The 27,437-nt window shown below is 54.1% G+C and overlaps 1 protein-coding gene and 1 long non-coding RNA gene across 5 annotated transcripts in view; one reads left to right on the forward strand and one right to left on the reverse strand.

The window, feature by feature from the left end:
- The window catches only part of HPCAL1 (hippocalcin like 1), a 123,010-nt gene that overhangs the window by 91,282 nt on the left and 4,291 nt on the right, over positions 1-27,437 (forward strand). For all 3 annotated transcript variants that reach the window (XM_009183673.3, XM_003908268.4, XM_009183674.4), the window contains exons 2-3: positions 3,114-3,193; positions 24,781-25,182. In XM_009183673.3, the coding sequence (XP_009181937.1) occupies positions 24,805-25,182 (378 nt within the window). In that variant the 5' untranslated portion in view covers positions 3,114-3,193; positions 24,781-24,804. The remainder of the gene's footprint in view (positions 1-3,113; positions 3,194-24,780; positions 25,183-27,437) is intronic.
- On the reverse strand, positions 12,711-17,916 carry LOC116270243. Of its 2 annotated transcripts, none has more exons than XR_004178181.1 (3): positions 17,419-17,916; positions 14,369-14,399; positions 12,711-12,796 (listed from the first exon to the last, which is right to left on the reverse strand). It is a non-coding gene; the product is annotated as an uncharacterized LOC116270243 (long non-coding RNA). The 2 variants fall into 2 exon arrangements; XR_004178180.1 differs by lacking the exon at positions 12,711-12,796 and adding an exon at positions 14,056-14,144.

Genomic DNA, 27,437 nt, shown 5'->3' on the forward strand with positions numbered 1-27,437 from the left:
AGACAGTGGGGACTTTGCAGCCAGATAGTGAGGGACCTCAGTGTGGTGACTGGGTGTGCTTGCTGAGCGTGCGGGCAGATTTGCGCTCACCTGCTCCAGCCGGGGGCATGCAGAGGCCCCTCCTTCCCCAGGAGGGTGCTTACTCACTGCATTCCATGGCCTCTAAAAAGTCCCCGTTAGGCCGGGCATGGTGGCTCACACCTGTAATCCCAGTACTTAGGGAGGCCAAGGCAGGCAGATGGCTTGAGCCCAGGAATTTGAGACCAGCCTGGAAAATGTAGTAAGATTTCATCTCTACTAAAAATGAAAAAAAAAAAAAAAAATAGATTGGGGTGCACCTGTAGTCCCAGTTACTTGGGAGGCTGAGGCTGGAGGATTGCTTGAGCCTGGGAGGTTGAGGCTGCAGTGAGCTTTGATTGTGCCCTCCAGCCTGGGTGACAACCCTGTGTCCCGAAAAACAAATAAACGAAAAAAAAAAAACCTTTTAATTAACCAGAGCAGCTGAAAAGAACAGAGCATGGGTTTGGGGATTTGTGTTTTGGGTACCCCACCCCCCACTTAGCCGAGTGTGACCTGGGCTGGTGTCCTGGAGTCTTTCTTTCCCCATAAACGGTTGAGAATGAGCTCTCTGCCGCGGCCGGTCGGAGGAGGATGATGCAATGAGGAACTGGTACATTCTGCCGCTGGCTCCATTACTGGATTTCTCCTCATGGAGAGCCCTTGACCCTGTCCAGGTCTTGATTTCTCTGAGTGTCAGAGCAGAGCGCACAGAGCTGTTGGATAAATTGGCTGAGATCATCGATTTGAAAATGCCATGGGAAAATACGGGGCAAGGCGGAGAGCACAGAGGAGCTTTAGGGCAGTGAGCCCGCGCTATGTGATGCTGTAGTGGTGGGTACGCATTGGTACACGTTTGTCAAAGCCCACAGAGTGGTCCACACCAAGAGTGAACCCTAACGTGAGCTGTGGACCTAGGAGGTGATGATGGTCAATGCAGGTCCCTCAGTTGCAAAAAATGACTCACTCTGGCAGGGGATGTGGATTGTGGAAAAGGCTGTGGCCGGGAGTGGTGCAAAGGGTATATGGGAACTCTCTGCTCAATATTTTGGGAAGACCAAAAAATTAAAATCTTTTATTTTATTTTATGTTTTTGAGACAACATTTCACTCTGTCACCCAGGCTGGAGGGCAGTGGTATGATCTCGGCTCACTGCAACCTCTGCCTTCCAGGCCCAGGTGATCTTCCAACCTCAGCCTCCCATGTAGCTGGGACTACAGGCGTGCACCACCACATGCGCTAATTTTTTGTATTTTTAGTAGAGATGGCATTTCGTGATGTTGCCCAGGGTGGTCTCGAACTCCTGGAGTCAAGCAATCCACCTGCCTCAGCTTCCCAGAGTGCTGGAATTACAGGCGTGAACCATGGAGTCCAGCCTAAAATCTATCTTTAAAACACACACACACATGTACACACACACACAACTATCTTAAAAGCATAGTGACCTTGCAGTGAGAATTTCTGGTGGGAAGATGCATGACTTTGTCAGGTCTTGAATTCTAGCAGTGAGTTTACATTCCATAATTGGCCTACAAAATTCTATATTTGGGAAACGGTAGAAATTTAACTCTAAGCAAGATACACCCTATTTCCAATCACATGTGATGCATCTTGGGGGCATTCATTTGTCAACCATTATTTATTGAGCGCCTGCTGCGTCCAGGCTCTGCATGCACAGACATGAAACGAACGATTTCCTGACCTTGTGGAGCTCACAGTCAGTGGGGTGGGTTGGTAGGAGGTGGAAGGAGGGGAGAGGTGCAGCGCCCCCATTACGCAGGAGTGAGGGGAGCCGCTGGCATGCAGCACTGTGCTGAGGCTGGGTGTTCTAGGGTGAACAAGCCACTTGGTCTAGTGGGTGTTTGTAAAGCGGGATCATTGCTATGAGGGAGAGAACCTTGTATTGGGAGAAAGTAATTAGGGAGTGTGCGGTAGATATGGAAGAGAAATGGGCTGTCAGGTGAAGCGACTGTCGGGATTCCATCCTGGCTCTGCCCCTTAGAAGACACATGATCTTGCAGGTAATTAGCTCCTATAAGCCTCCATTTTCCCCCATCTCCCAGGGCTGCTGTGTGGATTACATTGGATAATGAATACAAATGCATAGACAGCCTTTAGCAAGGAGCCTGGTTGTATGGAGCTGTCGGCCTCCACACTGTTAATACACATAGGTGCCAGAGGCTGCAGGTTCACAGAGGAGGGGTCACCAATCCGTGCCTGGGGAGCAGGCAGAGAAGAGGGAGGTGGGCCCGTCCTGAGTTCATGCTACATGAAGGGTGCTTGGAACGCTTGTGCCAGAGCTGGCGGTGAGGGTTGAGGGTGGGAGTGGCTGGGCACCTGGACACTGGCAGTGCAAATTTTCCTTCTCAGTCTCTGGGTGGTTTTGTGAGCTTCTGGCTGAATGTCAGGTGATGCATCCTGACCTTTTCCTGAGCACCTAGTGTGTGCCCTGTGCGGGGCCTAGGAGGCATGCTGGGGGCAATATGGGCCTCAAAGAGGAGGTTGGGTGATGAGGGGCCAACCTAGATATGCCAGTCAAGAAACCGTGGAGGCTAGAGGGATCCTGAAGAGGGCAGGGCACAGCAGTGGGTGCCAGGCCTGGGTGTGCATGGTTCCACTGAACCCTCGTAACGGCCCTGGGTGCAGGGTACAGAGTGCTGGGTGAGGACGGAGGCTGTGCATCTGTGATGGCCCCAAGTGACAATGCTGTTGGGATTCGAATGAGTTTGTAGACCACAGAGGTCCCAGCCATGCTTAGTTTCCATGCCAGTTTTGTAGTAACTGGCGACCTCACTCGAAGGGTGGCCAGCATCTCACCTTGGGGCTTCTGTCAGTGTTGTCGTAGGCTTCTCTCCCGCTGGGGTACAGTGGCCTTGAGCATGTGCCCCTGCCCACGGCGGCTGGCGGAGGCCGGGAGCCAGGGGTTTCTGCATTTAGCATGGCACTTGCAAAAGCTGTGATCCCCCAGCAGGCACCACAGAAGCAACCAGAGGGAGGGGCACGGGCTCCGGGCCGGGTCATCACAGCCCATGTGACCTGTCGCTCTTCTCTTCCAGGGGCATGGTCTAGCGGTCCAGTCAGGACACACTCCCCGGAGGTTCTGACCCACTCCCTCTCGGACTCCTCCTGGTCTCTGGTAAGTCACTCCCGGAGGCCGACTGGCCCGGGGCGGGCGAGGACTGAGGATGGAAGTGGGTGACTCCTGCTGTGCCGTGGGGTCCTGCCCATGTGTGGGGACTGGACCCAGCTCAGCAGAAAGAGCAGGGAAGACTGAGCATGGGGGGCAGCCCACCTAGCACCCCTAAGACAGGTCAGGAAACTGCGGCTCAGAGATGCAGAGAACCACCCCCACGCCCCGAGGCCCCACAGCCATCTCGGCTCTCACCCTAAACTGGCCAGGTCTTTCTGGGCAAATCGCGTGAGCTTCAGTGCTTCTGTTTGGGGATTTGTTGGGGGAATGAGGGGCCCAGAACTTTGAGAAGGACGTGTGGATGAGGGCAAAGTAGGGCGCTGTCATAGTGTCTGGGTGTCATGACGCTGGTCGTCCTGCCAGCTCCCAAGACAGGAAGTCCTGACCGACCGTGTCCCGGGGCTGCCCGCAGGTCTGGAGAGCCCGCCAGCCATGCTGTGGGGCTGCTCTCCGGCGTTGAGGATTTGGTTTTGTTTGCAAGCGACGAACCAGGTGTGCGATGCTGGAGAGTGTGTGATTCTCGCTGTGCCTCTTCACAGCCCCTTCCAATCTCGTGCATAGAAAGGTTGATAAAAATGCCCTCTCCAGGGTCAATGCAAGATCAGACCTGGAGTGAAGTGTCCCCATGGTATCTGGTCCGGCAGAACCTGGCTGCCCACAGCTCCTCCTCTCTCTCCCTCCTCCCTGTCATGGTCTTATGACTATTATGGTGACTCTTGTCACTCAACACCCTGCCCCACCTGCTCCTGCGTACTGCGAGCATCAGTTGGGGCCATGGATGTGGCAAGGGTCAGCTGTCATAGGCTCCCGGGGGGACACCTGGGGGAGGGACGTTTGGGGACAGAGCCCCATCTGGCCATGCCCAGCCCATGAGAGCCCTCATCACCGACTTGCATCTGGTGAGTTTGGCAGGGTCCTGTATAAGGAATGAAGTCCTCCAAGTCCTCATACAAAGTCACTTTCCAAAAGTCTGGAATTTTCTTGGCCCTAGATGCAGGAGATGCTCTTTATAATTTTCATCTTCCCACTCAGAAGGAACCACCTTTGAATGCTCAGCCAGGCTAAAATTTGGACCTGAAACCTTAATGTTAAAGCGTCACTATCTTAATTTCAGTTGTCGTGAGGGGGTTCTGGGCTGTGTGAGGGGTGGAGGGCAGGTGCCAGTGGCAGGTTCCATCTGTGGCACTGGTAGATGTGAGTCCCTCAGTCGGTCAGGCCCCAGGGCCCAGGGCCCAGGGCAGAGCCCGGGCATGGCTGCTTTCCCACTGGGCACCAATGCACTCACGTGGTGTTTCCAGGACCAAGTGAGCTCCCCACCCTCTGCCCGTCCCTGCCCCGCCCTCAGATCTGCATCCCATGTGTGGGGTGGGTTTTCCTGCCTTCCTCTTCCTGAGGGAGGGGATTCTCCTTCCGCCTTCTCCTTGCCAGAGTGGCTGCTGGGTTGGGAGGAGACTTCCAGGCTGGGGCCTCAGCCTCAGGGTGCCGGTTAGCCAGTGGTTAGCTGAGAAAAAAGTGTTTTTCTTAGAAGAAAATAGACACAACCGCATGCGAAGGGGCCGCTTCCACCCATTCATTCTCCAGCCACCAGCCTAACTGGAGCTGGAAAGTGGGGGAACATCTGGGTCCGTGCTACCTGGATGTCACCTGCATACAGGTGTCCTGGCCCAAGGCCACTGTCAGCACAGCTGCACAGGGGAGGCGCCTGGCCCGGCAGGTCGTGTTGAGGCTGATACCCGTGTCAAGAAGTGGGAGCAGGCGAAGGGATCAGAAGGGGGTGGAGGAGGTGGTCCCAGGTGTCCATTCCCATCCCCAGACCCCTGGGGCATTTCAGTGCACGCACAGCAAATAATATCTCTGCACCGCCACCACCACGAGTTGAGGGACTCTGGGGTCAGAAGGCACTTTCCAGCACATTCACACTGTTGGCCGTGGATGTTGTGGGTCAGGTGATGGGCAGTGGAAGGGCCTTCCGCTTCTCTCTGCCCCGGGCCTCAGTCGTGTACAGCAGACCTCTCCCTGGGCAGTGGAGAAGCAGCACCTGCATACTAAGGCTCGAGTCTCAGCCTCCCCTACCAGCCTCCCTCTCCACGCCCCCAGACACTCACACGTTCCTTCCCTTGAGGTGGGTTCATGGAGCATGTTCCCTGTGCCAGACAAGCTTCCAGGCTCTGGGCTTCTGATGGAGAATGGGCCAGAGTAAACCTGGCCCCAAGGACTTTGAGCTCCACTCAAAGGGAGACAGACAGTGAACTCAATAAAACAGAAATGAGAGAAAGGATCAAGCTGGAAAGGGGATAAAGAATGAGTGTTGGTTTTGGATAGAGTGCTTGGGGAAGGCCTTCCTGAGATGGGAGCTGATCAAAGGCCTGCAGGAGGCCAGGGACGGGCGTGCTTCTAGCTAAGGAGCAGCTGGTGCAAAGGGCCTGTGGCAGATGTATACCTGTGGCAAGGAGGGGGCGAGCAGGCGGCTCAGCCAGGTCCTGGTGGGTCACACCTGAGGGGCAGGACGCTGGCAACCCCGACCACTGAGGAAGACAGGTGTGAGCAGCATCTCAGCGCAGCCAGAGTCCCACCATATGGTGGCCCTCTGTGTCCCTTAAATAAGGACGCCTCCTCCCAGGCTTAAGAGATCATTGTTGCTCATAGTGATTTGTGTAGCCAACAGTTCTTCTGGAAGAAGTTAGATGAACAGGGCCATGGAGATTTGGGGCCAGAAGAGCAGAACCCCAGGCTTGCCTCCCCTCTGGTGCTGGCCAGGCTGTGGATCCCAGGCGGGCATCTCAGAGAGCCATCTGAGCGGCTTTTCTGGAAGTGCCCTCCTAGGCGGACACTGGTCATGAGGCAAGGCAGCGGGGAAGGGACAGTCCTCCTGTGTTGTACGTTGAGGGTTATATTTAGGGTGACTTGGGATGACTTGGCAGTATCACTTCCTGTGGTCGTCCCCTCCAGCCCTCAGCCACAGAGAGCAGATCCTGTCTGACAAGCATTGTGGGCAGACACGTGCCTGCACACACGTACACACACACACACATACACACAGACACACACATTGTGGGCAGGCACAACTTAGCATTCTCATCTGCCCTGGAATCAGTGGAGGGCTGGGGACATTGTCCTGGCCCTTCGGCAGGACCACCAGGTGCCTAGCGGGGGAATCCTGGCTGTCAGCGTCCCCAGAGCATTTGCTCCGTGTCGGGCTCTGTGTGAGGGGCTGTATCCAGATCCCACAGGAGCAAGATCAGCCCAGGCTCCCCATCTGGTTGGGAGATGCCAGGCGGAGGTGGAAGGAAGGGCGGCTGACCTGCCCGCTAGTCTGCTCAGCCACATGGGCAGCCAGAGCTGAGGCTGCACAATGACGCTCCCCTGACCTTGCTGCCTGTTGGCCCCGGGTCTCCAGGCCAGGTCCGAGCCAGCCAGGCTCCTCCCCACCCATGTCACTGGCCTCTCTAGGTGGAGTCCACAGTGATCTTTTCTCCCCTTCCCGAGGCATCCAGCACCACCCCAGGCACAGGACCTGGTGTTTCTGGGACAGCCCAGATTACACATTTTCTCTCAGTTACCCCCTAGAATATTCTTGGACTTCTCAGACCCCATGTGCAAATTTTTAGCTTAGAAGTCATAGCTGGGATCATAGACGATGTTTAGCAAATATCTGTTCTTTTGGATGTTCCTCGGCCCCCAGAGGGTCTCTGGGAAACTGGCTCTTTTGCTGAGGCTAGAGACTATCTGGGTTAGAATCCGTCTGATGGGGCTGTCGGAGGATGCACAGACAGTGCTCCGGGGGCTGAAGATCCACTGTTCCGAGGCCAGATCTGCAGAGGATTTGGAGGTTGCCTGGAAGGAGCCCCTAGATCAGCCGGACCTTCTCTCTCCCTCCCTCTTTGACTTCCTTCCTGCCTCTTGTCAAACAATTACTGTGTACTTCCTGTGTTCCAGGCGCTGTGCTAATAATTGGTTATGGGATTATTCCTAGCCACACCCTGGGTAAATGGCACCCAGCTCTCTGTCCTTGGGAAAGGGTCAGGAGAGAACTGGGACCCAGCCGGGAAGCTGGAGGCTTGAGGCTGCTGGTCCATGTTGGAATGCTGCCTCCCTCTGCCATCCAGCACCCAAGCTCAGCGCCAGGCTCAGAGTAGGAACTGAACCTTTGTTGTTGTTGTTGTTGTTTGAGACAGTCTCGCTCCGTCACGCAGCCTGGAGTGCACTGGCGCAATCTCGGCTCACTGCAACCTTCCACCTCCCGCGTTCAAGCGATTCTCTGCCTCAGCCTCCCGAGTAGCTAGGATTACAGGCGTCCACGACCACGCCTGGCTAATTTTTGTATTTTGAGTAGAGACGGGGTTTCACCATCTTCGCCAGGCTGGTCTTGAACTCCTAACCTCAGGTGATCCGTCGACCTCTGCCCCCCAAAGTGCTGGGATTACAGGCATGAGCCACTGCGCCCGGCCAGGAACTGAACCTTGGTAGGAGAAGGAAAGAAGGAGTCCCTGTCTTGCCTTCCCGACCAGACTGGAAGCGCTCTGAGGGCGTTTTACCCTTCGGTGTCTCCCCAGTGCTTAGCACTGTGGCCTGAACCTAAGAGGTGTTCCGTGAGTGCGTGTTGATTACCCTTTGTGTGTATGGGTGAGTGCATTGCCACAACTCTCCCTGCAGAATCTGTGGCTTCTGGTGCTGTGATTTAAAGACTAAAGACAGCAAAGAGTGGCTTTTATGAGCTGCCCCCACTCCTGATTATAAACACAGTGTCTTATGAGTCAGATGCCTAGGTGATCATGGATAAGTCACTTGCCAACAGTTAACTCCAGACTGTAGCTGCTGGGGCCACCGAGGGCAGCTGGAACATCACCTTTCCCGTGCCTAGTGTTTCAGCCGGGCTGATGCCATTTTATTAAGAATGACTTCCTGTTTTTATTGCTTCCCAGAGGTATTAAACATGAATCAAATAATACATGTGACGATTCACTGGAGGTTCCCTTCCAAATTTAAAAGAGAATTAAAGAAAAAGTTTTTGATGGGTGTGCTGGTGTGGACACCAGGCAGGCACCTGGGAGCCCTCCCACCTTGAGCTCAGCTGTGGGCAGCAAGGCAGAGGGTGGACCTTGCCCTGCAGACAGAGCCATGCAGACTGCGCAAAACCCCAGGGAGGACACGTGTCTCACAAACACCTCTTCAGTCTAACATTTACAATGGTATTTCTTACAAATGGTTTCCACCCGAGATACCTTACAATGTGGCCAAACCCCATTCATTTGGGACACGTGAATTCAACATTTGCAAATAGTTCCTTTGGGGCTCATGAACTGAGAGTTTCGTCATTTCTCAAGCAGGGACCTGGCAGAAATGTAGCTTTTTACCATCTACTAAGATAGGAGCGAGGAGGCAGCTGGGTCTGCCGAACAAGGTCCAGGGAGAGGGACACCAGTCCTGGCTCAGTGAGCAGCTCCTCAGGTGCTCTGGAAGCCTCCTCTGGGGAAGGACTCAAAAGTTTTCTATTTATGTATGTGTTTTTCTTTATTTTTAAATTTTTTTCTCGAGGATGTTTTTTAGAGCTAGCTCATACCTCAGGGGCCACACTGTCCAACCGCATATTGGACCCTGATAAGGAAAGAGAGCCGTCAGGGTGTGTGACTTAGCCGCCACCACCCAGGCCACCAGCTCCGTTCTGCAGTTGAAAATGATGCCCTCATAACAAAGAGTTATTTGTGTGTGTGTGTGACGGAGTCCTGCTCTGTCACCCAGGCTGGAGTGCAGTGGCGTGATCTTGTCTCGCTGCAACCTCTGCCTCCCGGGTTCAAGTGAGTCTCCTGCCTCAGCCTCCCGAGTAGCTGGGATTACAGGTGCCCACCATCATGCCCAGCTAATTTTTGTATTTTTAGTAGCGACGGAGTTTCACCATGTTGGCCAGGCTGGTCTTGAACTCCTGACCTCAGGTGATCCGCACACCTTAGCCTCCCAAAGTGCTGGGATTACAGGCATGAGCCACCGAGTCCGGCCAACAAAGAGTTCTTATCCGTTCATTACAAACGCCCACTCTTTCCAGTCCTTACCCGATCAAGAATTCAGAGGCAATTTTTCAGGTATTTTTTTGATTCGGACTTTACAAATTTGAACTACCATTCAAGAAATTGGTCTGAATTCCTAGGTTTTGATGGTATTTTTCTCTTCCTTCTCCTGGCTGCCTCTCCTCCCCACACTCTGCATTTGTTAATCTACCCATTTGTTCCATATTCTGTTTGTTCGTTATTGCTATATACACTGCTCCATAATGTTGTCTATCATTTGTCCATTTATTACCCATGAAGGTACATGGAGAGGTACCAGCCCAGAGGTTTGTAGCAGGGACAACTTACTTGCTGGTGGTTGTCTCCCCAAAAGTTTGGACCTGCGTGTCATTGACACCTGCATACTTTGAAAGCACCCCAGGATGAAGTCTGGGACTGGAACGAGCTCCCACCTCAGCCAGACTCTGGCCTCCTCCCCAGCTATGTCCCCCCGAGCCCTTCTCCAGCCATGCCCTTTTGCCTCCCAGCACACTGTGGATTCCTCCTGGAATGCCCCTCACCCTGTCTGCTGGGTGAGTATTTTCCCAGCCCCGCAGAGCTTACGTATCAGCCCCAGTGCTCCGGGTAAGTCTGGGACTATCTCCTACATTGTCTGCCAAATCCTGCAGAAAGCCCGGCCTGTGCTGGTCAGCAGGATGCTATGTTCCCTGTTAAACAGACCCAAAGCAGTCAGCAGCCACAGACCTCCCCGGAGATGAGAGAAGGGACCTCATGCCCTGAGGTAGCCCCCGCCTCACTCCCACGCCCAGCAGGCGCTGAGCAGCCCCCAGATCCTGGGCCCCTTTGCTGTCCCAGGGCTGGGCCGTTCTTGCATCTTGGACCGAGTGGGCTCTGCCCTGCTGTGGCATGCTGGGCTTCTTCTGTCCTTTTTCTTTATTTTCTCTTCGAAGAACAGGAGTTGGAATTTCGCTCACCCTGCCCCAGCTGGATGTGTCTGGGCCACTATGATCCCAGGCTCTCTGCCCGCCTGGGTCTCGGGACCAGGTTTTAATGCCGCTGCTTGGGGTATGCCGAGCGAGAAGGGCCTGCCAGGCAGTGCAGAGATTCCACCGAGCCCAGGCCGCAGCCCCCACCTCCCGCCAGGCTGTGCTCAGTGTCAGGAATCGGCTCCCAAGGTTGCCGTCTTTCTTGTAAAGCTGCGCCAATTCCCCAGGCATCTGACTGGTGCTTTCCAACTGGCACTCCTTTTTATAGATTCCATTTCCCTTTATCCTCACAACTACTCAGTAGAACCTGCAGGCAGGGACCCTTATTCCCATTTTACAGTCAAGGAAAATGAGGCCCAGAGAAGTTGAGACAGCCAGGACCCTATGGCTGGAGACAAGACAAGCTGGGCAGAGCCCCCAGCGGGGCCCCTGGGTCTGCGGGCTGCTTCCAGCAGCACCCCTCATATATACACCCCCATCCTGGCTGCAGGCCCCCAAAGCTGGCATTCTGGTGCCATTTTACAGAGGAGCAAACAGGCTGGGTCTGGAGCGTTGACACTGGCAACTCTAGCCCAGCCTGGCCTGACTCCAGGACGTGGCTCCGGGACCCTGGAAGAGCTGCCTGTCCCTCCACGGCCCCTCCAGGGGGTGCTGCATGTGGGCTGCTGCTGGCAGGGCAGGCTGAGGCACTCGACAGCAGACTTGGCCCCGTAGTCTCAGTTTTGCCCCTGCTAGGGTGAGACGTGGTTCCCTGGGGAAGGGCTGCTGCTCGCCTCCTGGCCCAGAACATCAGGGTGGAATTTGCAGACGGGATTCTGCCATCTGACGTGTGGATCTTCCCACCCAGGCATGGGTCAGTGCTTGAGTCATTCTGCAGCTGGCACAAAGAGCCAGGAAGAATGCGCTCCAAGACGCCTGGGGGCTGGCATACCAAATCACCAGGCGTCATCAGCACAGCCAAGCCAGGGTGGGGGCCTCGGGCAGGGAGCAGCGCCCCGCCAGCTCTGGCTGACTACACGAAGGGTCACATCTAGAGGGACTGACGAAGGAGCTTCTAAAGCCTCAGGATCTCCAGCCTGCTGTGCCCTCTTACATTTTCTCCCACAGAGCAGTTAGCTTGCGGTATGTGCCAAGTCCCTGCGAATGGGAAGTTGGGCGATTCACATGGTTGTTTCAACTTTTGAGCTTTTATTGTGTGATTGAACAGTAATAGAATTATTCTCAGTGTTCTATGGAGCGTTGCCGGGTAGTGGGGAGGTGGGCACGCTGAGCCTCTACTGTTTCTCCCCTTCACCCCTCCTTGTTGTCATCAACGTGCGTTCTCCTACAGTCATGCTCCGCACTAATTCCTTCAGTCATTCCTTCCAGCATTACTGAAACTGGAGTCCTTTGTGGCGTGTGGGGACTCCTCGTCGTGCGGGGCTTGAGTGCCACAGGACTCAGTGCTCGCTGCCCCCATTCCCTGGCACACACTGTTTCCTTTGTCTGTCCCACCTGGAGAACTCCTGGAACCTTTAAGCCCTGGCTCAGCCCTCAGCTCTGTCCCATCCCAGCTGACCTCTGTGCCCTGCGCCCAAGCTCCTGGGCCCGCATTAAGTCTCTTAATGCCCATCACTGCTGTTTCATGGGCATGTGTGGGGGGAGTCACTTCAAGGAGCCCCAGGAAGTATCTCTGTGTCTCATCCATCCATGTGTGCCTACACCCAGCATGGAACGGGACTCGGGAACCACTGAGGTGTAGGTGAGGGAACCAGTTCAGAGACCCCACTCCCACTGCATCCTGGTGTTTCTGGGGTCTGTCACTGAAAGCCCCAAATTCGCCTTCAAAGCGAGATGCTGGGTGGGGGCAGAGGAAGTCCCAGGCTCTGTGGCCAGTACTCCACACCCAGATTCCCACCGGGCTCGCTTCAGCTTGGCCCTGGCACGGCTCTGCTCCCCGCCTGGCATCCGGCACCCTCCACCGCTGCAGAAACATGGAACCGTCACAGGGACAGACGTATGTGGGTCGGGGGTTGCTTTCAGAAAGTCTGTGGCCTCATTTTGGTCTTGCCTTTGAGCTTCCTTTTCCTGCTGAGTTAGGGTTCTGGATGGAATGGGAGCATTCTCTTGGGCGTTTCCCTTTTCCTGTCTCTCCGTGCTCTCCCCAGAGGCTCATGTATGTCTGCTTCACGCACCTCCCTTTCTCTGCTGCGGAGGCAGCTCAAAGAGCTCCTCCCCAAAGACTCAAGCTGGAGTGACGTTGGTTCTGTGATGATGCCACACGGGTCCAGGGAATGATCTTGCTGGAGAGTAACAGGAAGTCCCCCATCCTGTCCCCCACCCCCCTGGCTGAGGACCATAGAACTGGGATGTGTTCACCTGGGAAGGAGTTTGGCACCAGTTTGATGAATGGAACCCCCAAATCTGGCATGCCCCCAAAGCTCTACTCTGCTGCAGCTGTTTCCATGCCAGAAAACGGAGATTTCCAGAATACCAAGTCTGAATGTGCCGTCTGGAGCTTCAAATCTGAGCAGAGCACTTGACCATCCTAACCGCTGACCTTCCTCCAGCCATTCCTAAAACTGGAAGAGTCACAGAATGTTAGAGCAAGAGGGATCCTAGAAAAGAACCACTCACTCATTCCTTTGTTCATTTGCTCAGGCACTATGCTAGGCCCTTGGAATACACAACCATTCATTCAAACATATTGACTGAATTGTGTGCCAAGCCCTGTTTTGGGCCCTGTGGGGGTACAGTGGTGAACAAAAAGAGGCAGACAGTCAAGAGATTTTGTAAATATAGTGCCAGGTGGCAGGAAATGCTGGGAAAGGGGTCAGGGTGAGGGACTAGAGGGTGAGGGTGGATGCTCTTTGAGGTGGGGCCTTGGAGGAGGTTTCCCCATGACTGTTGAGCAAGGTCATGAACTTGGAGGGAGTGAGCCTGGCAGACATTGAGGGGAAGGAAGAGCAGACAGGTGGAGGGAACTGCAGGTGCGAAGGCCCTGAGGCTGGAACATGCTGAGCAGCTTCTCCAACTGGGACAAATGAAGGATTCTCCTTCCTCCAGGAGCTCCCAGTCTAATGAAGGAAAAAGACAAATAAGTGATGTGTCCAAAGCTGAGTTCATACTAGAAAAATGCTGTTGGAATTCAAAGGGAAGAGCAGTTGTAGGGACTGGGAAAGGCATGCCTGAGGAGTGGCCTTTGCATTGGGCTTTGGTGAATGAGTAGGGGTTGGCTGGGTGGCTGAGGCGAGCGTGCCACACAGGTGAACTCATATCTGCAGAGGCACAGAGTGCAGGGACAGCCACCCACACATTCCTCTTCCTGTCACAGTAGCAGTTTCTGCAAGGGAAAGTACATCTCTTGGGGATTCCCTTTTCATTTCTCCACCTCTTCCTTCTCGCCAGCTTAATTTAGGGCATTTCGGCCTTGAGAGGGTGGAAAAGAAGGAGGGATGGGTGGAGGGAGGGGATTTCTATGCCCTGCTGGGTCTCTCTCTCTCTCTCTTCTTGTATGTTATGTTTTTCTTGTAAGGCTTTGAGGAATTGTGAGGAGTTTAAGAGGCTGGGGATGGGTAAGAAGTCAGGAAGGTTTCAGTTGATTTCTCAACAACAGGTTATTGGCCTGGAGCCCATCCAGTGGGCAAAACACCGTGATGCAACAGCTTTCAGGAAGGCCTCCAGAAACGAGCTGTAGGTCAGTGGGTTGGGTTTAGGTGCAGGCACACCCTGGAACTGTCACTCTAGAGGTGTTACTGACCTCTTTCCCCAGAGCTGACTCAGCAGGGTTGGCTGTTCCAGCTCCAAAGAGAAGGAGGAAACTCTTCCTTCTGCGGCCCCTCCCCACCAGCCTCATTCCTTAGCTGGGGTCAGACCTGGGGTCCTCATTGCAGCTGGCCTCTGGCAGCGTTCTCAGGCTAGCTCTCTCTGCTGAGAAGAGAACCGTGTGGGACTCACAGGTAACTGTGAAATACGAACACCATGATCTTTCATTCAAGGGCACTAACAAGTGAATAAATAAAGGATACCACAGGATGCTAATGAGCTTGAAGAGTCCCTGTTTGGTGGCCCCAGATCCAGGGTCCCTGGTATCACCCAGTGAATGCTGCTTCTACCCAGCACTGCCCATGGGAAATATAGTAGGAGACACATACCTGTGTGATTGTAACTTTTTCTATAGCCACACTGAAAAGTAAAAAAGATGAAATTTAAAACTTGTTTGATTTAACCCATTAGATCCCAAATGGTATCATTTACCATTTCACATGTAATCAAGAAAGAAAAAGGATTAATGAGATATTTTGTCATTTTTTTTCCCACATGAAGTCGTCAAAATCCAGCGTGTATTTTACACTAGGGGCACATATATGAGTTCAGACTGGCGACCGTTTATGTGCTCATTAGCCACGTGTGGCTGGTGGTGACCGTAGTGGACAAAGCAGCCATAGCTTATAGGTGGAGACGCGGAGGCACCTGAGAGGGGCGGGATCTCAGCTCAGACCCTGGGAGCCTGTTCAACAGCGCCCTCTAGTGTCGGCCCAGCCACACTTCAGCCTGGATGGTCCCAGATGCATCGGCTCCTCCCTGCACCTGGGTCCTGGCAGCCGGCACAGCCTCCCCGCAATCACCCAGGGGCAGAACTGGCCCCTCGTTGGAGAACTACCGGGAAGCTAAGACTGCAGGCAACTTGACTCACTTGCTTATTTGGAGGAAAGAAGGACACAGGCCCGAGCTGCTCTGAAAAATGCAGTCAACCCTAGGAGAGGGGCTTAGCTGCAGGAGCTGTGTGGGTCCAGTGGTCACTGAGAGAAAGAACTGGGTTGGATGCTAGATAAGAAAGAGCACAAACCTGCTTGTCTTCTACCGGCCCCTTCTGCCTTCCACCTTTCTGTTCCACCCCAGGCAGAATAAGCTCTCATCTCGAATGGGCTGAGCCCTCTGATTCCTTGAAATTCACAATGAACGCCTCTCCAGTCTTTTCCTGAGACTGCTTTTTTTTTTAAGACAGAGTCTTGCTCTTGAACCCGGAAGGTGGAGGTTGCAGTGAGCCGAGATCGTGCCACTGCACTCCAGCCTGGGTTCAAGCAATTCTCCTGCCTCAGCCTCCCGAGTAGCTGGGACTACCAGGTGCATGCCACCACGCCCAGCTAATTTTTTATATTTTTAGTAGAGACAGGGTTTCACCATGTTGCTCAGACTGGTCTTGAACTCCTGAGCTCTGGCAATCCACTGTCTTGGCCTCCTGAAGTGCTGGGATGACAGGTGTGAGCCACGGCACCCAGGCCAGCCTGGGTCTTTCATAAGCGTTTGGTGTTCCCCACCTCTCTGATTGCCTTCCCTCAAAGCATCTCAGAGTCTGGTTGGCCTGGCAAGCTTTGGAGATCTGACTGATGAAAGCATCTCGGAGCGATGGGATGAGATGCCAACCAATGCCGTCAGTGGGTACTGAGGTGGGAGCAACAGGACAGTCAAGCCATCGGTTCCCAGGAGCCTCACTGAGCAGCTGCTAGAATTATGCCACTAAACAGGCTTTAATGTACAGACAGTACCGACTCTGGGTTAACTATTCCTCACAGGGCTCCCCCGCTACGTGTTTACATTTCTTTCCTTGTTCCTCTTCTTCTTCTTCTTTTTTTTTTTTTTTTTTTTTACAATTTAGCAGATTAAGAACAATAACAGGGTAACTGAGAACCAGAGAGGTGGCTTTGAGTGACGCATTAACTCCCTCTCTTGTGTTTCCATCACCGTGAATTCAAACATCATCTCTGATGCCCTCAGACAACTGTTACTAGTTTGATCCGAGCGCTGCTTGAATATGAATCTTTTTAAGCCAAGCAGGAGATGGCTCTGCTCTCAAATACACTGCCCTCCCCTGGGTCCCCCATTCCTTACCCCACCATCCTCCTCGGAGATGAAAGTAAGACTTCCTGAGAAATAAAGGCTGGGTTTGCCTAATTACTGGAGCCGGGTGGCCGTTTCTGCCGGGAAACGTGAGTGGTGGCTTTCTGTCCCTGCAGAAAGGCTAGATTTTTCTCAGTCGTCTTACTAGACAGCCAAGCACCAATAAGGTTGGCTCCTTTGCTTAATGAATGACAGAGGGGTCACAGCGGCATGCAGCACGCCCCCGCCCCCCGCTTCTTGTGAGGCAGCCTGTGTCGGGCCCGACAGCCTCCGGGAGAGAGCTAACATGAGGTCCTTCAGATTACATGTTTCATCTGGGCCCTTGTTAATAAGCACACGCTGGCCATCCCAGTGAGTGACTGGGAGCGTGTGTGCGGCCGTCACCTTCATTTGGCATTCAGGGGCTCCATTTACCAGTTTCGTGAAAGTTCCAGTGGGGAGGCCATCTTGCGAAGCTGTCCTGGCGAGCAAGTCTAAGGGTGAGGAGAGCGCTGGACACCAGCCGGCAGCACCCTGGGCGGCCTCTGCGGCTGCTTGTGGTCTTGGCACGGTCTTGGCATGGAAAGGGCCCAGGGGAGGTTACAGGACAACGGGAAGGAGGTGGGCTCTCCACTCAGACCTCCTGGGTCCACAGCCCACCACTCCACCAAAGCCTCGGTCCCTTGTCCCTAAGGTGGAGCTAGGAGTGACCTAGCCAGGAGTGACCCCACTTTCCCAGCTCCTAGAATCTTCACTGCGTCCTCCCCTGGATGTGACCTACAGGGACCGGGCCTCCTGTAGCCTTTGAAATCCTCCTTGTCATTCAGTTGTGATTCCAAATGCCATTGTTCTAGGCAAGCCGCCGAGTGCCCCGGGAATGAGTGACTCCTCTGGAGCCCCACTTTATTCACTTTTTATGCCCCATCCTGGGCACACCTACACCATAACTCAAGCCCCTCAGGGAGCTGGTGACTGGGGACGGACATCCCAGCGCTCAGCCCAGGATTCGGCACTCAGAGGGCCCGACAGCCTGGAATACACCGAGCACCCAGCCGGGCACCAGGCCCCAAGGACAGGCTGAAGTTTCCACTTCCCTGGAGAAAGATCCTCCAGTCCCCTGCTGGGAGGCTGATCCCGGCTGGCTACCCGCTTGCTCAGGGCGGGGAGGTAGACTGGAGAGGGCGGACTTCCCTCAACTCACTCATCTTCTGTGGGTTCCTCACCAGCCTTCCTCTGGGCCTGTTGTTCTCCTGTCCAGCGTCTTTCCAGAGAAGACTCCTCCCCAGCCCCGCTTGGGAGATGGGGTTGGGGTAGGGGTGGTTACCTGACTGCTGAGTTGCAGGACAGGGCTCTGTGTTGGTCAGGGGTGCCTAATTGCTGTAAGAAGCAAGTGCCAATCTCTGCCTGGCCCGATGAAGTGGCAGTGGGATGTCACCGCAGGAGACGAAGACTATTCCACGCAGTCACACAAGGACTTAAGGTTCTTCTTTTTAGTGGGTCTTTCGTCTCACAGCCTTTCTCAGCCAGATTCCAGGAGGGAATCAAGGACTCACAGCGAAGGCATCATGGCGTGCAGGGAATAACTTTCCTCCTGCACACCTGGAACGAAGCCAGTTATGCACCGTATTTAGGCGCATGACTGGTTGGGGAAATGGGCACGCCAGTCATTGACTGTGGGCTGTGGTTCAGATGAGAAAGTCTGGTTGAGAAATGGTTTAGGGTCTGTGCCCTCTGGGGCCTCCAACTCCTCCCCTGGATATTCTGCCTCCAGGTGTCCAGCAAGAAAGGGCAGGAAAGGGCACGTGGAGCAAGGGCTGCCCTGAGGGTTATGGAGGCCCAGGCCAGAAGTGTGGTCATCACTCTGTCCACATCCCATTGGCCAGAGTGTAGTCACATGGTGCCACCTGGCTGCAAGGGAGGCTGGGAAATGTAGTCCAGCTGTGTGCCCTGGAAGAAAAGGCAACAGGGTAAGAGTAGCACACGGTCTCGGCACAGGCTGTATTCTTGCACATTCCTTCAGACTCTGCCTCCCACACCTCCTGAGGCTCTGGGGACCCCCTATCCCTGACCCTTCTGGAATGTTGGGGCCCTAGTTGCCCTGTTTCTCTTCCCTGGCCCCCCTCCCTGCTCAGCTATTTGCCATCTCCCTGCCCACTTCCCACTGATGTGTGTTGGGGCTTGGGGACATAGATACTGCCTTGTGGATGTGATCAAGGTCATAGGCACAGCCTTTCTTTTCTTGTTCTTGTTCTCCTTGTTGGGGTGGGGATTTTTTCAAAACGAAGGGGCAAAGGTATTGTACTATTTGGGGGTCCCTACACTCTTCTGCCTCCGCATTCTTCTGTTGTGTTTATGCTGCTAGACCTAGAAACTTAGGATGAGCAGGTCTTGGCATCAGACTTTGCTTGTGTCAGCAGAATCCTTTCTTTAAAAGAGAATGGCTGCAGAAACAGATCAGAGGGTTGCTGCTCCGGTCAGTGCTGGGCCCGGAGGCCCAGAGTCCTTCCTCCTCCCCTGCCCATCCTGTGGACCCCCAAAGCCTTAGGAAGGTCCCTTGGGCTCCTGGGACACAGCTCAGAGGTTCCTGGCTGGTGTCACTCCTCTCTGTGAGGCTTGAATTCTCTCCCTTGCATTCCGAAAGTGGGTCACACTGGGATACCAGCTTTGTCCAAACCTCCCTGCCTCTGAAGTTAGCCAAACCTTAAAGCAGGTGCTTGTGCATGTGTGTATACACAGCAACTGCAACCACAGCAAGAGTGTCCATTCACCCAACACAGACACCTCCCTGTGCCAGGCCCAGCTGGGTCACCTGGGAGAGGACGAAGGGTAGGAAGCACTTCCAGAGGAGGTGCTGAGTGAGGCAGGAGGCCACAGGCGCACACGTCTGCCCTCTGGCACATGCAGGAAGGTGCTGGGAATGCAGGGAGCTTCTCCCCAGCAGACCATGATGCACTCCGCCTGTTATCTTCTTACGGTGTGCTCACTGGGTTTGGCACTGCCCCTAATCTGGTACCTCCCTTTCTATACACATCTGTGATTTCAGGCAGATAAATGTTATGAGTTTGGCAGTCCAATGGGATCGGTAAGAACAGAAATCACAGATCCATTCTGGGATAAATTGCTCCCTTCGTTCTGAGCAGTGATTTTATTTTCATTGAGGTGAGTGGATTCTTAAGGCAGTGATCCTCAGCTCCCAGGGCCTACAACTTCACAGAAGGTGGCTCATTTTGATAATGAAAAATGCAGGGGTGCAAATCAGGCAGAAAGGGCCTGCCATTAGCCAACAATGTGTCCATCACCACATCACCGTTGCCTGGCCCAGCCTCCCCTCTGCTGCCCATGCAAGGCCTGGGGAGGGCAGCCGGACCGCCTGGTCTGAGCCCTGGCTTTTCCTCTCAGAGGCTCTGGGGCTCTCCCAGGGTTGGTTTACTTGTGGTGAAGCATGACTAATAGGTAAAGTGTCTGACAAAATGGGCCCCACAGGCCACGGGTGCTGCTTCTGACTGTCCCTGCTGAGAGCAGGTCAGGCGCCTGGCATCACTCCTGCCCCATAGACACCGATAACACACGTTTGTCAGCCGCAGGTCAGTTCCCCAAGGGTGGCTGCTGTGCTGCTGTAACACGGGACTGCACACTGGGCACTTATGCTGCAGAACTCTGTTTTCTCATGGTCTGGAGGCCAGAAGTCCAAGATATTGGCAGGGTTGGGTGTTGGCAGGGTTGGTTCCTTCAGAGGCCTCTCTCCTGGGATTGCAGATGGCCACCATCTCGCTGTGTCTTCACATGGTTTCCCCTGTGTGTCTCTTCTTATAAGGACATCTTATAAGGACACCAGTCAAACTGGATTAGGGCCCACCCTGGTGACCTCATTTTAACTTAATGACCTCTTTAAAGACTCTGTCTCCAAGTACAGTCCCATTCTGAGGGACCTGGGGTTAGGACTTCAACATGGGAATTTGGGGGAGGCACAGTTGAGGCCATAGTGGCAGCTGTCTCATTCTGCTCACAGCTGGTTCTCTCTGGCCACATGCCAGAGAGGAGTACGATGCCATCCCCTTAAACCACACACGGACACGCTGCCGGGAGGAACGTCATCACGTTTCAGCTGAAAGGAGTGAGGAGTGAGGACAAGCAGGTGCAGAATGAAGCCTCCTCATGCACTGGTCCATTCTGCACGTGCGCTGCTGCTATTACAGCATCAGACAGGAGGCTGAACTAGAGATGCCTTAGACAAACCCTGTTTTCCCCTCCAGATGCTGGCTGCAAGAATGCCACAAGTTAAGAGGAGTGTGGACAGTAGAAAGCCTTGAGAGCAGCTGAGCTGATGAAGGGATGGGAAAATGGGCGCCCTTTTGAAGCCTAGGACTGACCAAGCGGAGGTGTGCAGGGTTTGTGGGTGCCCCATCTTGAGTCTCAGTGCTCTGGGGGACATAGCGCGGAGCGGGACAGCCCTGTGGGTCAACCCCTGCCTGGTTCTGCAGACTCGGAGAGGTCTGGCCCTGGGCTGGGTGTGGCCCTCATGCTGCCTGGGAGCCTCAGGCAACCTGCTACAGCTGCTTGTCTAGAGGTTTTGCCACTCACTGGCCTGACCGCGGGAGCTGGAGGGGCTGAGAGGTCATTGCCTGCTCTGCAGCTTAGCTCAACCTCCCAGGTGCCCCACCCCCATCCCTCCCTTCCCAGAGAACCAGTTATTCCTCGTCCTTATAAGCGCTCCTAGGACACTTGCCAAGTTCTATCAGTTTGGGGGTTCTCTGGGGCAGCCACCCCCAGATCCTTGCCCCGCCTATGAGTCACCTCCCCTCTCCTCCTCACCGCCGTGCTCCCCGTGTGGCGTCGACCCCCGAGGCAGGGACTGTATGAGTTTTGTTCACAGTCCGCACTCCCTCTGACACACAGGAGGTTCTGGAAAAGCTTCTGCATGGTGAAGGAGCCACATGCGGTTTGGCCGGGTGCCCCAGGCCTCCTCTTCATCATCACGACCACCCTGCCTTCCGTTATTCAGCGGGGAGTCCAGAGCTCCAGGAAGTTGACCACCTCCCCGAGGCCCCCCGAGCATGGATGGGTGGAGCTGGCTCTAAGTCCACACTCAGTGCTTTCCCCTGCGCCCTGGAGCCTGGCTCGGTGCCACCGGGACTTGTTTGTGGAAGTAACACGTGAACACCAGCGAGCTCCATGGGCTGCGCGCGTGTGCGTCTTTGCCAACTCAGTGGCCCCACACGGCAACCTGAGGGCCAGGGCAGAAAGCACAGGAGAAGCCACCACGGGTGCTGCAGGGCCTCCGGCCGGGCGTCCATCCTCCACCTGTCCTTCTGCTGTCCATCTGTGGCTTCTCCCGCAGGTGCCACGCAAGGCTGGTCCTTCACAATGGCCCAGGCCCTCAACTCAGTGGTCAGGAGGGTTCCCACCATGTCGGGGCACAGCGGCAGTCAAGGTTCCCTCAGGTCCTCAGGTTAACTTTGCAAATAGGTCCTCGCAAAGACCCTATTTCACATTCACAGATACTGGGAGTTAAGACTTCAGCATCTTTTAGCGGGGACATGATTCAGCCCATGCATCTGGGCCTAGGAATTGGAACTGCCCCAGTGAGCTATGCCCTGGGCACTGTGCAGTTCTGGGGGACACAGCGCTGACAGCTGGAGGGGGCTTTCTGGACACAGAGCTGTCTGGGATCCGCTGAGGCAACACGGGAAGGACTCCAGAGCTCACCTGGGTGAAACCCAAGAGCTGTCAGTGACAGCAGGATCCAGAGGGAGCCTACATCTCCAAGCCAGGTCCGGAGCTCTTTCAACAGGATAGCAGTCTTGTCAGGCACTCTGGGAGGCCGAAGTGGGAGGATCACTTTGAGGCCAGGAGTTTGAGCAGCCTGGGCAACATAGCAAGATCCCTATCTCTCCAAACAAACCAAAAACCTCAGTAGCATCTTGGTTGTTTTTTCTCTTCTGTCAGATATTTTGGTAATAGTGATCTTTTGATTTTACATTCCCTTTTTTTTTTCATGTAGAAGTCTCTATGGCCATTTCATCTTGTGAATTAATTGAGTTTCCAAAGTGAACTAGCTGCATGTTAGAACCAGGACTTTTTTGAGCCCTTTGAAGCATGCTGGCAGGCGTCATCCCCAAGCCCCAGGGTGGGTCACATTCCTGGATGGTGGAGGCAGGGGGTGCAGGGGTCCCCCGTCTGCACATTGTTCTAGGTCTGATGTGATTGCTCAACTCCTCCACGAAACAGGGGCCATGTTTGTTCTCGTCTGGGGCAAACTGCAGTTGGAGAGGCTGGCCTCCTGTGGCTGTACATCCAGAGCTGGGCTTAACTGGCCAGGAGGAGAGAAGGATCCTTCTCTCTTAATAAAAAGTCCGCAGGGCCCACGTCCACCCAGCCATCTCTCCTCCCCGGCCAATGTTATCCTTTCCTCACAAGCCCTTCCAGAGCACAAACACACAAGCACGTATGTTTGTCTTCTTTTTTCATAAATGGTAACAAGCTCTGCATACTGTTGTGCAGCTTCTCTTTCCACATAGAAATACACCTTGAAGATTATTTCTTATGAGTACATAAGATGGGCACCTGAGTAGTTTGCTGTTATCGACCACGTAGGCAATGGCCGCCTGCACAGATTATTTGCACTGGTGGGAGTGTCATCAGATGTTTCTGGAAGTAGGATGGCTGGGTCAAAGGGAATGTGTGTTAGTAATTTTGAAAGATAAAGTCATAAAGATAAGTAAAAACGCCTGGCATCTTGGCTCACGGCTGTAGTCCCAACACATTGAGAGGTCAAGGCGGGAGGACTGCTTGAAGCCAGGAGCTTGAGAGCCGCCTGGGCAAAATAGTGAGGCCCCATTTCTACAAAAAAAAAAAAAAAAAAAAATTAACTGGGTGTGGTGGTATGTGCCTGTAGTCTCAGCTACTCAGGAGGCTGAGGTGGGAGGATCGCTTGAGCACTAGAGGTCAAGGCTTCAGTGAGCCATGATCACACACTGCAGCCAGGGTGACAGTGAGAGCCTGTCTCAATAAATAAATAAATAAATAGATAATAAATTAATTGATTGATTGATATAGAGAGGATAAGTAAAAACAAAAACATGTATGTACTATAAAACCTGGGATAGGCCGAGTGTGGTGGCTCACACCTGTAATCCTAGCACTTTGGGAGGCCGAGGCAGGTGAATTACTTGAGGTCAGGAGTTTGAGACCAGCCTGGCCAACATAGTGTGAAACCCTGTCTCTACTAAAAATACAAAAATAAATAAATAAATAAATAAATAAATAAATAAATAAATAGCCAGGCGTGGTGGTGCATGCCTATAATCCTAGCTACTTGGGAGGCTGAGTTGGGAGGATTGCTTGAACCCAGGAGGTGGAGGTTGCAGTGAGCCAAGGTCACGCCACTGCACACTCCAGCCTGGGCAACAGAGCGAGACTCCGTCTCAGAAAAATAACCTAGGATGGAGGCAGAGAAGAAAGGAAGTGGTGGGCAGTGTGGGTGGTCTGTCTTACCTTTCATAATGGAGAGCTGGTGCCTACTGTTTGGAATTCACAAACATAGACAGAGTTCAAAGTGGTTACCACTGGGGCTAGAGTAGGAGACATCTTCTTATTTCTCATTCTTCCATGTACTTCAAAAATTATCATGCCCTGTATATATGTTAACTGTGAATGTAAGAAAGTAACATGAGGTGGTGCAGTGGCAGCCGTGTTAATGCCAGTTAATCAATCTTGCATTCAGGCCTCTTGGAGAACCGCCCTGGGGGATGGTTTCCAGCAGAGCAGTTCCTGGTTCCCACAGGTGCCTCATTTTTCCCTGGTTCCATTCAGAGCATCATTTACTGCCTAGAGCTAATTCCAGATCCTCCTCCCACCCAGGGCAGTTTATCAAAGGCAAAATAAAGAGGGTGGGCTGGGGACAGTGGCTCACACCTGTAATCTCAGCACCTTGGGAGGTCGAGGCAGGTGGATCACCTGAGGTCAGGAGTTCGAGACCAGCATGGCCAACATGGTGAAACCCTGTCTCTACTAAAAATACAAAAAATTAGCTGGGCGTGGTGGTGCATGCCTTTAATCCCAGCTACTCAGGAGGCTGAGGCAGGAGAATCGCTTGAACCCAGAAGGCAGAGGTTGCAGTGAGCTGTGATCCTGCTACTGCACTGCAGCCTGGGCAACAAGAGCGAAACTCTATCTCAAAACAAATAAACAAAGAGGGTTGGGGGGTGACTCCCTGAAAGTTTCTAGACGCCTATTCTAAAGATAAAAACATAATGTGATGCCTGAAAGAAGGAAGAACTGCTCCAAAGAGTCTGGGATGCGGCTGAGGTGGCCACTTTGCCTGGAGCTGAGGAGGGGGATGAAAGTAAGAACTGATTTTTAATCTTCGCCTCTTGTACAACCCCTGGTGGGCACCGGATGATGCCCTGTTCCACTGATGTTAAGCTGTATTTTTTCCCCACATTTCCACATTCTCCAATATGGAGAATATGTCCCGCAGTGTGAGGGTGGGCTGTCGTGATTTAATTAGGGTCTCTTGGCCTTCTTGGTGGTCCATAAAATAGTGGCATGCCTTCCGATGGGGGACCCGGGAGTTGCTGAACCGCAGTGCCTGCACAGCGATGGCCTTATGTGGTCTCTCCGGCCCATGGCTCAGCCCTGCTCCGTGGCCGTGGGTGGCGTCCCCGGCTAACCTCCTGTCTTGCAGGTGTAGTCGCCGCCGCCAGCCGCCATGGGCAAGCAGAACAGCAAGCTGCGGCCCGAGGTGCTGCAGGACCTGCGGGAGAACACGGAGTTCACCGACCACGAGCTGCAGGAGTGGTACAAGGGCTTCCTCAAGGACTGCCCCACCGGCCACCTGACCGTGGACGAATTCAAGAAGATCTACGCCAACTTCTTCCCCTACGGCGACGCTTCCAAGTTCGCCGAGCACGTCTTCCGCACCTTCGACACCAACGGCGACGGCACCATCGACTTCCGGGAGTTCATCATTGCGCTGAGTGTGACCTCGCGGGGCAAGCTGGAGCAGAAGCTCAAGTGGGCCTTCAGCATGTACGACCTGGACGGCAACGGCTACATCAGCCGCAGCGAGATGCTGGAGATCGTGCAGGTACCGGCGCCCAAGGCCCCGGGTCTCACCACGCGGGGGCCCAGGTCCCCTCCCAGCTCCCAGCTCCCAGCCCAGGGCTTTTTTTTTTTTTTTTGAGACGGTATCTCGCTCTGTCGCCCAGGCTGGAGTGCAGTGGCCCGATCTCGGCTCACTGCAAGCTCCGCCTCCCGGGTTCAAGAGATTCTCCTGTCTCACCCTCCCATGTAGCTGGGATTACAAGCATATGCCACCGCAGCCAGCTAATTTCTGTATTTTTAGTAGAGACAAGGTTTCACCATGTTGGCACTCCGGACCTCAGGTGATCTGCCTTCAGCCTCCCAAAGTGCTGGGATTACAGGCATGGGCCACCGTGCCTGGCCAAGAATTATATTATTGTTACTTGCAAGAGGTACCTGCCAAGACCTGGGGAAAGCCCTGGATTTGAGAATGCAACAGATAGCTTGTGATGTCCCCAGGAATGCGCAGTCATGCAGTAAAACTGAAGCATTAACGATCACAAGAATCAGCCCAGCATGGGAAAGACGTCACTTCAGGAGGCGTCTCTCGGCCTTCATGCAGCTCTAGCAGGCAAGGCCATGTTTCAGAAGGAAACCAAGTTTTGTTCACTTGGCCAGGTACCTAGGTGTGCGAGAGAGAGTAGAGAGTAGCACTGCCCCTCCCTGGCATTCCCCTGAGTGCCTCCCTGAGCCCAGGAGCATCCAGTTCTAGAACTCCTCACGGCCAGGCCTGTAATCCCAACACTTTGGGAGGCTGAGGCTGGAGAATTGCTTGAGCCCAGGAGTTTGAGACCAGCCTAGGCAATATAGTGAGACTCTATCTCTATAAAAAATTAAAAGAGTAGCAGGGCATAATGGCATGCACCCGTAGTCCCAGCTACTTGAGAGGCTGAGGTGGGAGGATTGCTTGAGCCCAGGAGTCCGAGGTCACAGTGAGCTATGATTGCACCGCTGCACTCCAGCCTGGGTGACAGAGTGAGACCCTTCCTCCAAAAAGACCAGAAATAAAACAAGAAAAAAATGGAACTGTTCAGAAGGGGGGGATGCCATGGTGGGGAACTTCAGGGGTGGGCCTCCAGTAGCAGGTATCAAATCCGTGAGCTCTTGCACCAGCAGTGGCTGCCTCAGGAGTGAGCGACCCATTTCCCACGTAGGTGGTTTTCACACCGTCAGAGTAAATTAACATGGGCTCGGGGAACTCTGATTCCGTCGTCGCTTTCTGGCTCTTAGCTTCACACAGTGGTGGAAGTAAGAATTCTGCTTCCCAGGAATCACCTATCGTGTCCTGTGTGTTAACCCTTACCCTTTGCAAATAGGTGTGCCTGTCACTGGCCGCACAGAGGCTTGGTCAGAACTTTGAGGCCCTGGTAGAACTGTTCCGAGCAGTGAGGAGCAGTCACTTCTGTCCAAACGGGACAGCCCCCAAACCAAGTCCCCAAACCCTGAAAGGCTTCCCCCAGCGCCATCGATGGCTCCCTGGCTAGCTGTGTGTTGTTTCTCATGGGACACTTGGTTGCTCCCTCCTTCTCAAAATGAGAAAATGGTCTCTTGTCTTAGGAATGAGACTATCAAGCCTCCTTCACCCGGAGTGCTCAGAAAATCCCACAGCAGTGCTGCCCCTCCCCACGCATGTCACTCTGCTCAGTGGCCACTCGCCTGCCCCATCACTGTCTCCCGTGTACACCCACCAGCAGCACAGGGGCACATGCCCCAGGCTGGGTCACTCAGGCAGAGACACGCAGAGAGACCAGCAGCTAGGCTGAGCCCTCGGCTGGCAGTGCTGTAAAGAGGCCATGGAGGCTCCAGTGCTGCTGGTTCCTGTCCTGTCGGGGCTGGTGATGGGGCTTTCCCTGTGAGTTTGAGGGGCTCAGTCTCTTTTAAACTGAGGGGTAACAGCCACGCAGTAAAATGCACACAGCTCATGGGCGGTGTGGTGAATTTCACGTATCTGTGACCACCACTCTCCCTCAGCATTCCCAGCCCCCGACGGTGACACTTAGGCACCTTCCTGACACTACCTCCCCCACCACCCAGGCAGAGATAGCAGCACCCTTACCCTCCCAGTAGAGCCCTTCTGTCAGCTCTGCTCTTGGACTTCACACAGACACCCGTGAGGTTCACTAGGGAACATTCTCCCCACTGGGGAGGGGTCCCGAAGACCACTGGGAGCCCCTAACCTCTCCCAGCCTTGTCGTGGACTGAGCAGAAGCCCACCCTTGCTGCGCCCACCCGAGCTCCTGGGCCTCTGAGCACACTGTC

The sequence above is a fragment of the Papio anubis genome, chromosome 14 (assembly GCF_008728515.1).
Source record: "Papio anubis isolate 15944 chromosome 14, Panubis1.0, whole genome shotgun sequence".
In the NCBI taxonomy this organism is placed as follows: Eukaryota; Metazoa; Chordata; class Mammalia; order Primates; family Cercopithecidae; genus Papio; species Papio anubis.